The sequence below is a fragment of the Sebastes umbrosus genome, chromosome 3, assembly GCF_015220745.1.
Source record: "Sebastes umbrosus isolate fSebUmb1 chromosome 3, fSebUmb1.pri, whole genome shotgun sequence".
Taxonomy (NCBI): Eukaryota; Metazoa; Chordata; class Actinopteri; order Perciformes; family Sebastidae; genus Sebastes; species Sebastes umbrosus.
The window spans coordinates 9456219-9473822 of NC_051271.1; the positions used below are offsets into that span (position 1 = coordinate 9456219).

At 39.3% G+C, this 17604-nt stretch overlaps 2 protein-coding genes across 2 annotated transcripts; both read left to right on the forward strand.

The window, feature by feature from the left end:
- Positions 1–1943: 1943 nt before the first annotated feature.
- rab3da (RAB3D, member RAS oncogene family, a) lies at positions 1944–10485 on the forward strand. Its single transcript, XM_037764488.1, has 5 exons — positions 1944–2120; positions 4907–5140; positions 8012–8130; positions 9333–9457; positions 9597–10485. The coding sequence occupies exons 2-5, from the start codon at positions 4907–4909 to the stop codon at positions 9782–9784; spliced, it is 666 nt and encodes a 221-aa protein (XP_037620416.1). The 5' UTR covers positions 1944–2120; the 3' UTR covers positions 9785–10485.
- Positions 10486–10871: 386 nt separating this feature from the next.
- Positions 10872–17399, forward strand: LOC119485135 (tetraspanin-1-like). The gene is made up of 9 exons (XM_037764485.1): positions 10872–10969; positions 12628–12715; positions 13714–13929; positions 14552–14626; positions 14753–14860; positions 15567–15710; positions 15821–15913; positions 16935–17092; positions 17176–17399. The coding sequence occupies exons 2-8, from the start codon at positions 12659–12661 to the stop codon at positions 16989–16991; spliced, it is 750 nt and encodes a 249-aa protein (XP_037620413.1). The 5' UTR covers positions 10872–10969; positions 12628–12658; the 3' UTR covers positions 16992–17092; positions 17176–17399.
- Positions 17400–17604: the final 205 nt, after the last annotated feature.

Sequence of the window (17604 nt, forward strand, 5' to 3'; positions counted from 1 at the left end):
GCCTGAAGTTTACTACTGAAACTGCATCAATTATGACAGAATAATACCGGACAAGTGGGAGTTTAACTTTCAAATTAAAAGCTTGGCAGGACAAATGCTCCCAACATCTGATGTTTCCAGACACTTAAATACAAAGCATTGCTGCGTGTCTTCATTTTTTGTAAGTATAAATTTAATATAAATTTTTTTTGGAAGGATGGTTGGTCAAAACAAGCCATTTGAAGAGTTCACCTTGGAGTCTCACATTTTCCACTAGTTTCTGACAACAGTAGTCTGAACAATTACTCACTTCCACCAAAAAAATTACAACATTAATGGGTAAGAAAAACAATTATTAGTCACAGCTATACAAATTAACATTAATCAATCAATAATTAACGGAGTATAGATACTATAGCATACAGTAGCTATATGGTACTACACTATAGCAGTGATTCCCAAAGACTGGGTCGGGACCCACAGGTGGGTCGCAGGCGATTTGATTAGGGTCATCAAATACATTTTCAGAATTTCTTCAATAGTCTTTTATTTAACATTTATATCTGGGGTACACCTTTGTACCACACGAGGGGGCCTGAATGTTCGTATTGTTCAGATAATTGTGGTCTACTCATAACATTTAATCTAATATGAAAGGCTGGCGTAACATAATTTTGTAAGTCAAGAAAGTCGCAATTTGTTGTAAAACTGTTGAAGTATCAGACTGTGAAAATACGGAATTAGAAAGACTACACACCCAAAAGTTGCGTAGGGATGTCTCTCGCTGAAGCTACGATTATTGTCAGTTTTTGTACTGTGATGTATTCACACACAGCAACAGACCTCGCTTGTTCTTTCACTTCCCAGCTGATAAAAAGACCAGGAGTTGCTGGATAAAACACATCAAACATTATATGTGTGATTCATGTCGTAATTCAAACGGGATCAAAAAAATATTTATCTCTCTCCGTTCATATTTTTTCCGAAATAAGGTCCCATGGGGGTCTTCCCGAAGGGGCGTGACTTAGGCTCTCTATATAAGGTGATGCGGGAATTATGGTAAAAATGGTGAGGAAGCTCGCGATTTATAGATAAGGTCTGTTGTGAATTGGGTCATGATGGTTTGTCATTTTTTAAAAGTGGGTCCCCAGAAAAAAAAAGTTTGGGTAACGCAGCACTATCAGAATCAGAATCAGAATCAGAATGGTGTTTATTGCCAGGTGTAAGAGGTATACACTAGGAATTTTCTTTGGCATTATTGGTGCGAGACAAACTGTATAATAACAAAAGAATAGATAAAAACAAAAGAATAGATAAAAACGTTAGAATAAAATAATAAAAATTTACAAATTACAAATATATATATATATATATTATATTATATTATATATATATATATAGTATAGTAATTGGCAGTAGCTCAATTGGTAGGGACTTGGCTTGGGAATTGGAGGTTTACTGGTTCATGAACCGAGTACTGAGTGTAGACTGATTGCTGGAGAAGTGCCAGCTTGCCCTTGAACAAGGCACCAAACCCCCAACTGCTCGGGGCACCTTCCATGGGCAGCCCCCTCTGACATCTTTCCATTAATGCATGTGTATGTAGGTCCTGTTTGTACATGTGTATATGTATTTCGGGCCTGTGTGTAATGTGTAAAAAATAACAACAGAGTGAAAAAATGAATTTCCCCTCAGGGGATCAATAAAGTATGCCTTCTTCTTTCTTCTTCAATGCAGAATCACAGAGGATGAACAGACCACTGTAGTACTCAACATTGCAATATGCATGCACAATGACAACTCAACTTTGCTCCAAAGTTGCTTAAACAAATATAACTCCAAATGCCATATGTTTGCACTTACATTTAAGATAAACATGGTTTAATTGTTGACATGTTTGAAAGAAAAAACTAGTGGGTTTTATTTTGAAAGTCTTTACCGGAAGTTCTGTTTATCTATTAGTGCAGACTTGACTGTGGATCATACGTTGGGTGTCCCAGTGATAGGCACATGCACAGCCTGGAGATCCGGGAGCGCAGCGTCTGAAGTAGAGCTGGAGCGCCCGACAGCAGCGCACATCCATCGGCTTACAGGTAGAGGTGGAGGACCGAAGGAGGGACGGAGGAGAAACAACATCCACGGTGAGTTAACATGCACACAGGTGTCAACAACGGCAGAGGGTTTCTTGTTTTAATGTTATCAGATTGTAGTTTAGAGCTGCCGTATGGTGAAGCAGTGTAGGCAAATGAGGCTTACTGTCAGAAGCCTGCACTACAGTGTCAGCCTACATCTCACTAAACGTTTATCTTTGTGTCTGTAGGATGCATCAGGCTGGTTTGTGCAGAATAATGAGATTAATTCAAAGTGTCAACAAGTGTCATGTGTCCTGCAAACAGTCTTGCGAGGTGCACGCCCCATTTCCATTATCTACTTCAGACCAGATGTCAACATCTGCTTTTAAGTCATATTTCTGCATTATGACGCTGTTGCTTTCATGCAAGATGGCCTATTTTCTTCTGCTAAAGTTAAAGCACCAGTTTGCACGTATTTTCATTACTGATGTGTCTGCGCATGCGTGGATATTTGGCGTTTTGCTGAGTGCACGCAGGCGGCCAGTCCCCTCTTTATGGTCTTGGAAGTGGTGATGCTGAGCTGGTCTCCAGAGAGATCTCAGCAATCAGGGAGGAGTACAGGACTCAGCTCAGCCTCCCTGAAAGAGGAGGGGGTGGGAGGGTGGATGTGAGGATGAATGGATGGATGGGTCAGCCAGCCTCCTTATGATGCAGAAAGATGGAGGAAGGAGAGAGAGTGGGAGGGGAGGAGATATGGATGGATGATGACAGGAGGGATGCAAAGATGGATGAACATGAGAGGGAGTAAAGGAGGATAAATGGGTGTGTGAGTGTGTGTTTAAATGGGAGTGTCAGTGGGTCGATGGATGGTCAGATGGATGATGGATGACATGTACAGGGAGGGGAGGGGGGGGGGGATCTACTGCCCCCCCCCTTCGCCCACCGCTCAGCATCCCATAAGTTTTGCAACGTGAGTCCATGATGTGACAAATGGACGTAGAGCAAGCGGTGGGTGACTGATAGAGGGAGAAACAGTGGAAGGAGCTCGCCCTGGTTGTGATTCATAGCACACTGAGAGGGATAAGAGGGGGGGGAGATGGACCATTTTTAAAACAACACTTCCATTTACCAACATCAACATCTGCTCAGCTATCAGTGTGGATGAATTTCAGACATGTGAGTGTGAATTCTCAAATAGCTGGGATTCCTCACTCTGACATTTAAACACACAACCTCTGTCTCACCACATTGCTTTCCCAGACTTCCCCCAATCTGTGAATAAGCCAGTATCAGCCAGGGAGGCTGCATGGCGATGGAGCCGAATCATATACTCATTACTCATGTCAAACGCTAACTCCAGCATATATATTTTTAGTTCTTTAGCTGCTTGTTCTCGCCAGCATTGGCGATTCATCAGCTGAGCACATAGTTGACATACTTGTTGCATGTTGCAAATAGCTCTATAATACACTGTAAACATTAAACCGTGACCACCAAAGAGAATCTCTTATGATACTTATAGATTTGCTAATTGTTTGACATGGATGTGATTTACCAGAAGCTTTTTAGTTGTAGGCAATGTATTTAATTCTTAATAATAGGGCTGGACGATTTTGAAAAAATATCTAATTGAGATTATTTTGACTGATATTGCAATTGCGTTATGATTTGCCATATTATAAGGAATGATCATTTTTACGTCATAATTCTCATTTTCATTGAAAAACATATTAAATGATTATGGTGTGATTTACTTACCAAACAAATATGTTTTCTTAAGTCTGTAGAATATGATGTGTAGCCAGGATATATCTGCAGCACCACAATCTTTAATTTAAAAATGCTGTTTTGACACACATTTCACCTTTAACAAATATTGCGATTTTTATTTGAAAATATAGTATAATATAATATATAATAATCACTTTAGTTAACATAACTGTATTCATTGCATTAGCTCCCCATTGACAATAATCTCTCCTGGTTAAAAACTAATAAATGATATTTATTGTAAACATAACATTACAGTGTGCAGATCTTATGTCCGACTTGTGCATCAAAATTTCACATCATAGTCCTTAGAGTCTTTTGGTGGGCCTTTTAACTCTATTGATTGGATTCCTATCTTCTATTAGGGCTGCAACAAAAGATTATTTTCCTTATCAATTAATCATAAAGAAATAATAGAGATTATTTTCTTGATTGATTATTTTGTATATATTTGAAATATCAGAATTTTGTGAAAAGTTCCCATCACAATCTCCAAAAGCTCGAGTTCATGCCATCAAATCACAATACTTTGTTTGACTATAGTGCAAAATTACAGTCTCATAAGAGAAAAGAAAAGAAGCGAATCCTCACAAGTTAGAAACTGAAACTCAGGAATGTTTGGCATTTCTTTGCTTCAAAATATTATTAATTTATATGATTAAAAAAAGTGGACAGCCCGGTGGTGCAGTGGTGAGCAATGCCGCCTCAAACCCGACTCGGGGCCCTTCTCATCAGAGTTTACATGTTCTCCCCATGTTGGTGTGAGTTTTCTCCAGCTTCCTCCCACAGTCCAAAGACATGCAGGTTAGGTTAATTGTTCACTCTAGGTGTGAATGTGAGCGTGAATGGTTATCTGTCTCTATGTGTCAGCTGTCTGTGATAGTCTAGCGACCTTTCCAGGGTGTTCCCCGCCTTCTCCCAATGTCAGCTAGGATCGGCTCCAGCTTCCCCGAAGTCATTAATCCCATAGAATCCATTAGAAACACTTCAAAATGACGGTGGATACTTTTTATGAATGATTTTCACAGTCTATTCATAAAATTGGGAGTCTCATTCTTCTCCTCTTGTCCTACTTCATTTGACAGATGGCACTAGCCAGAGATCCAGGGGCGGGCCAGGAGCAGAGAGACGCAGCCGACCAAAACTTTGACTACATGTTTAAGCTGCTGATCATCGGCAACAGCAGCGTGGGAAAGACCTCCTTCCTGTTCCGCTTTGCGGACGACTCCTTCACTTCAGCCTTCGTCAGCACGGTGGGCATCGACTTCAAAGTCAAGACCATCTACAGGAACGACAAGAGGGTCAAACTTCAGATCTGGGTACGTTGGAAAAACGCACAGTGATCTATGAAATATGCTGAAAAAGGGAAGATTAATGTCTTGATGTTGGTGGGAGATGTGATTCAGTGTCGTAAAACATTACATTTATTCAGCTGACGCTTTTATCTAAAGCGACTTAGCGAAAGCAAACATGCTGATCTACTATCATAGTGTGCCATTTTGCATACTTTATACAGATGTTTTCTTTCAATGGACCAACTAACATTGAGAAAAAGAAAACAAGAGAAGAGAACTAGAGTCTTGCAGTAGAAGGACAGAAAGAGAGACAGAAACAAAAGTGGTTAGTAAAGTGATGTACAGTAGAACATCCCAATAGTCAGAAGTTAGAGTAGTGTTAGATGTAAAGGTTTTGAAGAAGGTATTATAAATACAAAGCATCCCCCAAACTTTTAATGTTTGTTTCTACTCTTGAATAGCTCCAACGTGAAACTACAAAGCTATATGGGACTCTTTTAGTTTATTGTTGTTTAAAGCAACACTTCAGTAAAAATCAGTAGATGTAGAATAATAGTTTTTTTTCTTTTTGTCATTTTAAGTGGTTTGCACTCTGTAGCTTGGCAAATTATCCTGGCAAGAAAGAGAATCACGAAGCAAAGCTAATTAAAAATCCTTAGCTTTCCTTCACCTTGCTGCTTTCAAACTGTTTACCATCACATACAGTCGTCTCTGCAGCAGGAAGAAAGAGTGGAAGTCTGGCAGATAAGGCCAGAACAAACTGATAGATGTTTGCTCAGTGCAGAAGTAAAAGCTGGCAGACTGCGGTACAGTTCGAATTGGATTTAACTCTAAACGTTTTATGTGCCAGATTAATTAGAGAGCAGAGTGTAGAAACCCTAATGTCTGTAGTTTTTTATTTTTAACCACTTTGATTGTGATATTTTATATATGGCGGTTGCTTTGTTTCCTGACATCACAAATGGCACACTGCCCGGAAAAATTAGAATTAGTCACCTTGTGTTGCCCCCAGTTTATTTACTCTGAAGGATACCTTTAGCAGTTAGCCCGGGGCTAGCTCTATTCAACCACAGCCACACATCTGCAAACAGAGACGTTTAGGAGTGATGTGGATCACTAAAAGAAAAATCTCCTTTTAAACCCAGATTAATTTAATTGTTTTAGGTGGGTTAGCCCAGAATTAGCCACCTCTCCCATTCATTACAAGGGATTTTTAAAAATAAATGTCTTTACAAAAAATTCGATTTTACAAAAAATATTATTGAACAATTATTGAAAATGTACAAAAATTCCTCATGTAAATGTGTCCTGCATCGAATAAATGGCCAAAATTGATCCACTATATCAGAAAAGCCATATATGGATCACACAATACTTTCCTGTAATGAAGCATATAATCATTATTTTCTCAATGATGCCCAGGTATTGTGGAGATGAGGCAGTAGAGATGACACAGTATGGTATCAAACTCCAAACACCCAACACACTGATAGTCATATTATCATTCAGCTCAATGAGGATACAGAAAAGAACCCAAATTCTCTGTTTTGGTAACCCTTGAAATAAACAAGACTGAGAGGAACAAAAAAATGTGAGTTAGTTTAATGGGACTAAGAGTCTAGTTAACCCACAGCAGAGGTGTCAGTTTAGAAAGAGCTCATCATTAAGGTCTAAAAAGCTCCTAATAATGGCTCAGGAAGCCTTTTCACTCCCCACAGCAGATAAAAAAACATCATACTGTACGGAGCAAACAGGCTTGACACTCACTATATCAGCCAAATTGAGTATAAAACGCTGCAGTCTCTTTTAATGTCAGAGCTGTAATTTACTCGAGGTAATTAACGGCATTTACCTTTGGTTTGAGAGGCTCCAAAATACAGCTCCAAACCGAAGGCAGAGTGAATAGTGCTTTTGAAAGCGTTGTTGCAAAACACAGACTGTTTATCCTCACCCCGCTCCCTAGTTTGCCCTCTTACACGCTGCTGCCTGTCATGGATGTGGCGTAAACTAATTTCTCACACTCCAGAGTTAATGACAGTTGATGTTTAACATCGTCCCCAGACGGCAGGGTTCATGAAAGATGCATGGCTTTGAGCTGCTGGAGCTGAATGTGCTTACTGCGCAGACTGACACCCAGGACAGATCTATTACTGGATGTTAGTGGAAAGGCGAGGGCTCACCACAGTACTCCTGTTAGATGAAAGTAATACTTCTTTTTTAGCTTAATGTATTCAGCATAGCGGGCCCTCTCTGCACTGCTTAACAATGATACAGTTGCGTATACGAGGAAGGTGCCAAGTAAAATGTTAATGCCTGCTGAGCAACTTGAATGGGTTTTACGGGGCCATTAAAACGAGCTCAACTCATTTTGTGAAACTCTGCACCAAAGTTGGGCATAAAGGGGTTTGAGTCGGTGATAACATCTGATGCTGCAACTCCGACAGTACGGTTACTTTGACATATAATGTAGGTCACTGACAAACCCTAAATCTTCATCTTTAGAGTGCTTGACGTTAATATTGTACATGACAGCTGCTGGCTTTACATTTGTTAAAGTCAGTTTTAACATATCCACATCAGAGTTATTGTCTAATGCTTTAACAGTTTTCCCACAATCTGAGAGCATAGATAGAAATAAATCATAAAGAAGAAAAATCAACATCTTCAGAACTTATTTCTGTCCCTTAAGGCATAGCCAAGAAGCAGAGAGCGTATCTGGTGTATTTATGGGGTGTGGCGACATCAACACATGACCAGAGGGATTAACTTCTGTTCAAAGACAGTTAATGATTCACCAAGTTAACCCTTTCCTTTCCTTCTTCCTTTGACGTTGAAATGTGGTTTAAACTATTAAAAAAAGTACCAGGATTTCTCAGGTGTGTCATGTGTTTACAGGACACAGCAGGACAGGAGCGCTACCGGACCATCACCACAGCCTACTACAGAGGAGCCATGGGGTTCCTGCTAATGTATGACATCACAAGCCAGGACTCGTTCTGTGCTGTACAGGACTGGTGGGTAGACCTTCAGATGTAACGTCCGACCATTAAACCACCATGTGTATCAGTATGTGTTATCTAACAGGTCAAGGCATTTGTAAAGCTATCGATTGATATGTTGTCCGATAATATTTGATTGTTTGGAGTTTTTATAACGGCACACATCTGACAATTTACCTCCAGTCCTTGGAAAATATTAACTTTAGTTAAAATATAAAGGGCTTTGCATAACCACATGAAAACCCTGGAAAATAACAATTAATAATACTTGAAATGAATAACAACAATGAATCCTACAATTCTACACAGCTCTAAATCCCTACATGTACTGGAGGTGCTTCATCTTTAAAGAGGACCTATTATGCTTTTGTGCTTTTTCCCTTTCCTTTAGTGTGTTATATAGTCTTTTTGTGCATGTAAAAGGTCTTTAAAGTTACAAAGCTCAAACTCTACGCCAAAGGGAGTTACTGTCCCCCAGTGAAAAACTGCTCCTGAAACGCCTTGCTTCAAGTGCTGCTTTTTCTTCTCTAATGTGGTGACGTCACCAAGTAACACATTTTGCCTAGTAGCTAGTTTCGCCCTCAAACAAAGCTACTTAGAGCGGAAGAGTCCGAAGAGTTTGGTTCGGTTGACCAATCACAACAGTGAGCCAGTTGACCAATCAGAGCAGACAGGGCTTTTCGGGAGGAGGCGGGGCAGGAGCTCAAACAGAGAGTGAAAAGAGGTGCTGCAGTACAGCCAGAATGAGAAAAATAAAGTGTTTTAAGTAAAAGTAGAAATACCACTCTGAAAAATACTTACAAATTAAAATCCTGAAAACAAAATTAATCAAGTACAAAAATGTTACTGACAACATAAACTTCAGTATCAAATGAAAAAGTACTTTTTGGGCAGAATAGCCCCTTTCAGAGTGTTATTATTATTATATCATATATTATTTTGTATATCATTTTATTGGAATATTATTACTGATGCAATAACATGTAAGCTTCATTTTAATGTCACAGCTGGTTGAGGTGGATTTAATTTTAACTACTTGTAAGTTTATATTTATTGTAGAAGTAGAAGTAAAAAGTAGCATAAATTTGAAATACTCAAGTAAAGTACAAGTACCTCAAAACTGTACTTGTACTTGAGTTAACGTGCTTTGTTACTTTCCATCACTGGCTGCAGGAAATACAGTCATTTTTGTGAAAATGTTGTGTTTGTGTTTCCAGGGCAACCCAGATCAAGACGTACTCGTGGGGCAACGCTCAAGTAGTGCTGGTTGGCAATAAGCTGGACTTGGAAGAGGACAGGCAGGTCCCAACTGAAGACGCCCAGAGACTGTCTTCAGAGCTCGGTAAGCTCACCGACTCTCACACACACACACACACACACACACACGCACACTTTTATCACATGCTCAGCAGGAACACACAAGGCAAACATTAATCGATAATCACTCACAGTCCTTCTTTGTGTCTCGCCGCTCTCTGCAGGCTTCCAGTTCTTTGAGGCCAGTGCCAAAGACAACATCAACGTGAAACAGGTTTTTGACAAGCTGGTGGACGTCATCTGCGAGAAGATGAACGAGAGCGTCAACGGTGATGGCAGTCCGTCCGCCACTCAGAAGGAGGCCGGCCTGCAGGAGACGCCCAGCAGCAGCCCGGGTGGTTGCGGATGCTGATGGCTGCCAATGGAAATTCATACAAAGCGGGTTTCATTATCACACATACACACACATGCACACAGATTACCTGAATTGTCAAAAATGTACCATTGTAAATGTACTTATAGATGTTACTGCAACACTATCATGGATGCTTGGCTCCCTTTTTCCTCATTTTCACAACTTGGTGACGACTCCAGCTTCGTTGTAATTCGAATGTGACTGTTACACTGAGATGCCAAAGAGCTGCACTGAGCAGCTGTGCCTTTTTGCCCGACACTTGTGCTTTATTATGTCTTGTTTAGCGGGTGAACAGCACCTGTTGCAGGTGAGTATGTGAATGTAAGGCATGAGCCAAATCAGCATGGTGTGGGGATCACTGTAATTTACTTGTGCCATGCTGCCCCCTTGTGGGTGCTGCATGAACATGCATCACTGTGACTGGTAACCGCACACTGTGTGTCCTGTGAATTTGTAATCCTGCTGAGGAAGACGGCTCGCAAACCGTTCAGTACAAAGTCAAACATACCTGAAAGGTGCTGTGTCATTCCAGGTCTATGTGCGCATCCCAGACTTGTTATGATCGAGGGATGTTCTCATTTGCTTTTAATTTATATTTTTCTTTTTTGTACCTTTAATGGTTAATGCTAGTTCACTATTTCCTTTGCCAGGTTTATTGTGTTTCTTTAAAGGTTGGGATTAAAAGATGTGGATCTATATAGTTTGTCTGTTGGTTTTCATTTGCACAAAGTAATTAAATGTTGCTAAATAATAGGACAAGTTTGATAGTTCTCTAAAAGTTCCTACACAGTGTTGCCATTAGAAATTAGTCACTTTAAAATGGAATCAATCATGTCATACATTTTATCCCTAAAAGTGTTTTTCCATTTACTAGAAATTGAAATTGGTCCTGAGTTTTGATCTTTGTGTTGAATTTAAGAAATCATTCATGAACATCAATATTATATAGTTATAAGTTCCTGGTCATAAAAGTTTCTATTCTATTTTTAAAGGGACTTTGGTCACCAGGAAATGTTGCTTTTCCCAAAAGCAAAGTTGGTGACGTTTAGGGCATGAACTCTGTTTCCCCTATGTGTGTGTGTGTGTAAACTGTGAGGAGATAAAGGGGCATGTGAAAGCGTTTGTGGAGCAGACACTCCTGATTGATCAGACCTCAGCGGACAGAGAGACAGAATTGCACAGGTACGAGCTTCATGCTTTTTCATACTTTTATTTAAGTCATCTAACTGTATGATCAACAACTAAAAACCTTTTATTTTTAATACAAACCCACTTTATAGCAAATTAATATATGATGTGATCCGGTATGTTTTTGCGAGGGAGAACTTTCCATCTACTTCCCGTAATAAGTAACCAAACAAAGGGATGATGAAGGACATGTATCATGTATTTGATAATTTATGTTCTCAAATTTCTCTCTTAATCAAAGATTTACCCTCCAAAGTGAGGCAGTTGGTAACCTTATGTCTGAGTATTGATGTTTAGTTTAAGTAGTTGTCACATTTGAATGGGTTCACTTGTAATAATAACACTATAATATAATTACCAACACACTGAATAAGCCAAGAATTGTCCAATTCTGTTCTCTTTAGATAGATAGATAGATAGATAGATAGATAGACAGATAAATAGATAGACAGATCTAAAGAAAACTGAGTTGGATGATTCTTGGCTTATTTAATAGTGAATATATATTAAAAAAACAAAGCACCCTGACTACACAGCAGAGGAAACATTTCTGGTAACGGAGCTGATGTTGGAAGTTTTGTTAAAACTGTAATTTGTCCTGTTATACTGACTTCAAGCTTCCATAAAATGTATCCACATAAGCATCATGTGATTTTTCTGGTGTTATGAAAGCATTTAATTGCCTCTTGGAAACAATCTAACTGTTTTCAAGGATGGTGCCACTGAATATTATTGCTGCAATAAGGAAGATGAAAAAGATCAATATCCATAAAAGTGAGCTCATTTACCCGATGCAGAGACAAAGTTGTGCAATGTTGGGGACAGAGTGTGTGTTTTATGGCTCTTCTTAGCTACTTGCAGTGTGAATACCAGTAAGCTGATAAGATACTGTGACTTCTAACTTTAATCAGGAACTCATCAGAGGTTATCATTAATTGGAGCCGTATTAGGACAACATGGTCATGACCTACTTATATGGCACCTTTTAAACCTGTGCTTCATAAATGTTATGGCATACTGCTCTTCAAGCAGTGGACACATTTAACACTGTAGAAAAGACAGTTTTATACTCTGCTGATATATATATATGTAGGGTTATAATTTCATGGTAAAATTGCCACTTAAAACTGCTTATACAGTTTTACAATGAAGAGCACAAACTTTCAGAGCTAGAGGAAGTGAATTTTCTCTCTCTGCACCAGATAGAGATTTATGTGTAAAGAGGAAACCCACAAACGTATCATGTGACTTAAATGTGTGCTTGGTTTAATGCTTTAAACAACGAGCAGGAAAAAAAGGCAAAAATAAAGTGTGGCTATGACCGAGAAATTTACCTCACGCTTCAACCGAAACCTTAGATTACGTCAGCTTGACAAACTTGCCACATTTAAAGGAGATTAAGACCCTTTCTGTTTTCCTGCCAGTTACTGTGGTTAATGTTTAACCAAAGCAAATGCCGTTTGACCCATGTTGGTGCTCGCTTGTGTTGTAAGCCATCCTCTTACCATTGATTTCCCTATGAGAGGTAAAATGCAAAGTTGTGCACTTAATCAAAATCCCCTTAAGAGATCAATAAGGAAGTGTGACCAATTATCCTATCATTTAGTTATCAGCTTAACTAACTAACTTTTTTGTTGTCATTTTTTTAACAGTGTGAAAAAGGAAGAACAAAAAAACGCCAAGATGTGTTGCTCCGGCTTTCTCAAAATTATGATGTTTATCTTCAATGGCGCCATCTTTGTAAGTTGGAAAAAAAATACTTCTTTTCGCCTTTTGCTGTCCAGCTCTTTTTCATGTTGGCCTGGTGTACTTCCAGCCTGTTCTCATTACGTCAAATACCGGCGCTTTGTCACGGCCCTCGGCATGTGATACCGACGCACAAGGCACCCTTCAGCGTCTGTATGAGACACACCGGGCTTTCAAGTACACTGTAAACCCATCCACATCAATATTAAACACTCAAAGAAAGTACTCCAGGAGTGTGGTGACATAGTTTAACTTAAACTTTATTTTATTCGTCACAGGTACATACATTAAATTTGGCCTGTGCATTTAACCCATCCTAAGCATTTAGTAGCAGTGGCCTGCTGTGAAGCGCCCGGGGAGCAACTATAGGGTTCAGTGTCTTGCTCATGGACACTTTGACATGCAGACAGTAGGAGACGGGGATCAAACCGTAAATCATGCCGTTAAAGGATGACCCGCTCTCCCCACTGAGCTGCAGCTGCACAAAAAGTGTGAAATAAAGACCAAAAAGACACACATGGCGGGTGGGAGTGGTGGTGGATGGGTCCAACAAATACAGGGCTTTCATCCAGGAGACCGCTGTTCGTGTCCCATGTGAAACCAGCAACGTGTTGTTCGTCTTTGTGTCAGCGTTAAGTTTCATTTTCACTTTACAAACGTAAAGAAAAACCTTCTACCTTCATAAAAAAATCCTTCTAAATAATTCTCAGGCTGAACTCTGATAACCTGCTAATGACCTCCCACATCTGGAGTTCATCTGGAGTTCATCACAGAACACGTTTTTTTTATTGTACAATTTTTTAGGTTTCTTAGCTAATGCCTGACTATACAAATGTGCAACTCCTTTCAGCATGTCACTCCTGTCTGCACTGCATGTTTTCAATATTCTACCATTATTCCTCCATGCTCTAATGCCACGTCCTTACAGCCTCTCTCTCTCTCTCTCTCTCTCGCTCTCTCTCTGCTTTATTCTTTCCTCACCCATCATGCAGGTGGCAGGTGCAGCCATCCTGGGTGTGGGAGTGTGGGTGAAGGTGGACAGTGGTTCTCTGCTGGGTTTACTGGATAGCGTGGAGGATGCTCCGTCTGGGTTATCCCAGCTGATCTACGTCAGCTACCTGCTCATCGGGGTGGGTGCTGTGCTGCTGGTCATCGGCTTCCTGGGCTGCTGTGGAGCGGTCAGGGAGAGCAGGTGTATGCTGCTGACGGTGAGCCATGTTTGACAGATCTGGATAGGAATTCATTCCAAAAAGCACACATTTGTGTCACATATAATTACATATCTGGTCTTCTCTATGTTTGAAATAATGCCACAATTTTCATTGTTGAAGGTGGAAAAGTTTCTCTTTTAGATCTTTTTACTTAAAACATAATAGACCCCAATTAAATAAAATGAAATAATCTGATTTAAGACTTAATTAAATTCTTACTTGTGGTAGTATGAGGTCTGTTCAAAGCGATACAAACCACCTTTTTAAAATTATAACTGGATGGTAGAGAGAACTGCCTGTATATCTGAGACTATTTGGATGTGAAATGTGAATTCTTGTAACTGTAAATGTTGAAATGTTTCATGGTTTACCAGAGAAGTCAAGATGAATGTCTTCTCCTTCAGTCCTGGTATGAATGTGTTGGCTCTGAGAGGAAGCTGTTAAATATTTTAGCATGTGGCTTTAGGTTTATTGTCTTTCTACTAACTTAACATCTGCTTAAATGCTCTTTGTCCAGGACTGTTTCTCACTCTGTTGGTGAGACTTATAGGTTTTATGGACACACAATTCTTTACAGTGAGAGTTTTACAGTATCATTTATCATTTTCTCCCCGTCCAGTTCTTCTGCATTGTGCTGATTATCTTCCTCATCGAGGTTGCAGGAGCTGTGGTGCTGCTCGTCTTCCAGGGTTTGGTAAGTGGCTCTCAAAAGCAAAAAAAAAATCAGCAATAATTGCCAGCAGGGGGTCAGATTGAGTTTGAAAAACCTTGAAGAACTTTTCTAAAAATGGATCAATGCTTGTCGACCTGTCCTTCTCAGGCTAAGCAGGTTATGGAGCATCTAGAGGGTGAAGTTATAACAAGCATTCAGAAGGATTATGGACGCAGTGAAAGTCTCACCTCTCTCTGGAACACCACCATGACCCAGGTACTGCATTTTTCATTTATCTTTTAAAGGACCAGTGTGTAACAATTAGGGGGATCTATTGGCAGAAATGGAATATAATATGAATAAGTACGTTTTCTTTAATCACCTGAAACTAAGAATCAGTGTGTTTTCATTAGCTTAGAATGAGCCCTTCATATCTACATAGGGAGCGAGGACTCTTTACAGAGTCCGCCATGTTGCACCGCCATGTTTCTACAGTAGCCCAGAACGGACAAACCAAACACTGTTAACTTTTTCTGCTTGGGACGGATTTGATAACGTTACTCGCTGCTGCCGCCGCCGCCGTTCTCCCTCTCTTGCTTCAACACTCACTTCCCACATACACACACACTCTCCAAATGCCCTGGCTCTAGAGAGGGCTATTCGCGTTTTCGCGTCAGCCACCGTAGTTCTTCTACACGCTTGACATACGGGAGAGGCTTCAGTTGGTTTCAATGTGCAACCTCACCGCTAGATACCGCCAGTTCCTACACACTGCTCCTTTAAGTGAATTCAAAGTCCTGAGAAGTACACCCATTTGTGCAGCTTTTGAGACAAAAGTAGTGGCTCTGATCATAAACTTAAGCCAACACTAACAATTATTTGATTTCTTGAATATATTCTGAGGTTCGCAGTGTAATTGTAAATGCCTATTGAATTGTTTTTGTTAAGATTAGGGATTAACACTTTTGTGGTTTTGTTCTAGTTTAAGTGCTGCGGATACAAGAACTACACAGACTTTAATGACTCCCCTTTTTACAATGACCATGGAGGAAATGTTTATCCACCCACGTGTTGCAATGCAACCATCACCGTGGGTGTATGCAACCAAAGTGGAGCAACTCTTTCGGTAAGAGACGAGTTCCTTTTGGTTTAACTTGTTAGCAACAAAACCATTAATTATGATGAAGTGCAACAGTCATTCCTCATCTCTGCTAAAACCTGTTGTTTCTCTTCCAGATGATGGACGGCTGCTTTACAAAGCTGCTGGAGCTGATAGAGGACAACGCTGTGATCGTTGCAGCTGTGGTTCTAGGAATCGCTGCTCTTGAGGTATCAATATCAAACAGACATTTTCTCAGCCACCAGTCTAGAAGAGTGCTGAGTACTTTGGCCACACAGTAGCTTTAATAGAGTGGTATTTGAATTAAATATCTTTAGAGTGTCATTTGTTTTACTTTATATCTCATGTTGTCATATCCTGATAAATATGCCTAGATATAATGATAATTTCTTACAATACTTGTCTGATGACCTTTAAAGCGGCTAAATTTATATTTTTATAATAATTTATCAAGTGACAATGTGAAAAAATGATGAACCTACAGAGAATTATCCCCTGAATCGGCAGCACCGCTCAGCTTTATTTTATTTTAAGCTCATTGTTTAGGGGTCACAACTTCACTGTTTTGGTTCATTCTCACCGCTCTCATAGTGTTGTTTTCAGGCACAGCAGGCTTGTACCAATGGATTCTTAGGTTTTCTAGTTTCAAATGATGCCAGTATCTTCACTCTAGCTTTAAAACTGAGCCTGCTACAACCTCCGAAAAGTCGATTGCCTCAATGTGTTAAAGAAATTAGTGGCGTTACAACGAATTTGAATTAACGCGTTATTATCGCATAAGAGCCCTACAGAATATATGAATTTGTATATTGGAAAACAAATGTATTCATGAGTTTTACAACTGTGAAGCGAAATATAACAACTAATTTTGATCCAGAGTTTCATTGTTTGTTATATGAGGTCAGGTTGAGGCCAGTAAGGATTGCTGATTTTGGTGTCTCACTGTTAGAAAACATTTCAAGCATAAGTTGACTTATAGAGTAAAGGAAAAGAGTAAACCCTAAATTTAGACTATTATGAACCCTTATGTGTTTATAATTTATTTACATAATAAACATGAAAATGGTTCAGTTGTGACGCAGTGCATAGCTTTTTCAGAAATCTGTAATTCTACAGTATAATTATATCCTACAGAACTTTATTAAATGTGTCCAGTCTATAAACTGTTGCATATCTCAGATCTATTACACTGCATTTAGATAAAGTGTTGATAAACTGTTGTCTTTACAGATTGCTGCCATGGTGGTTTCGATGGTCCTCTACAAGCAGATTGGCACCAAGGCGTGATGTTTCCTGTTTGGGATGAGCTAACAACATTGTAATTAGTGGAGAAATTGTACTTGTCGACCTCAGACGTTTTCTATATATATGACAGATTATCAGACAAACATTTAATGCTCTACATGCGTTATGTAGAGCATTCAAATCACAGATGGAGAGGTGATGAATGGATCTAATACGTTCTTAGTTTCATAACTATATTGGTACACATTTATACTGTGATTTATTTATGTTTTAAGAAGGACATTGTACAGTATGTGCTGATGCATATAATATGTGATGATGCACAGGGCAGAATGGATCTGCATAAGTTCTTTAAGTTGTTTATGTCCCTCACACTCACTGCAAGCTGTAATATAATGACTTTATTTTTGTATGTTTGATCATATTGAAAAAATAAATATCACAATCTTACCTTCTTCTTTTATTTATATGTTTTTCTTTGGCATGTTTTCATATGTTATTTTGTAAAACATGTAGGCCTACTATATTGGTTAATTTATCTCCAAATAAAATGGATTCTGAACAAAGCATGAGCAAATAAGTAAAAAAAAAACACATATAATTTAAACTGTAATCTATCGAGGAATTTTTCACCAATGTTTATCTGGGTTTATTT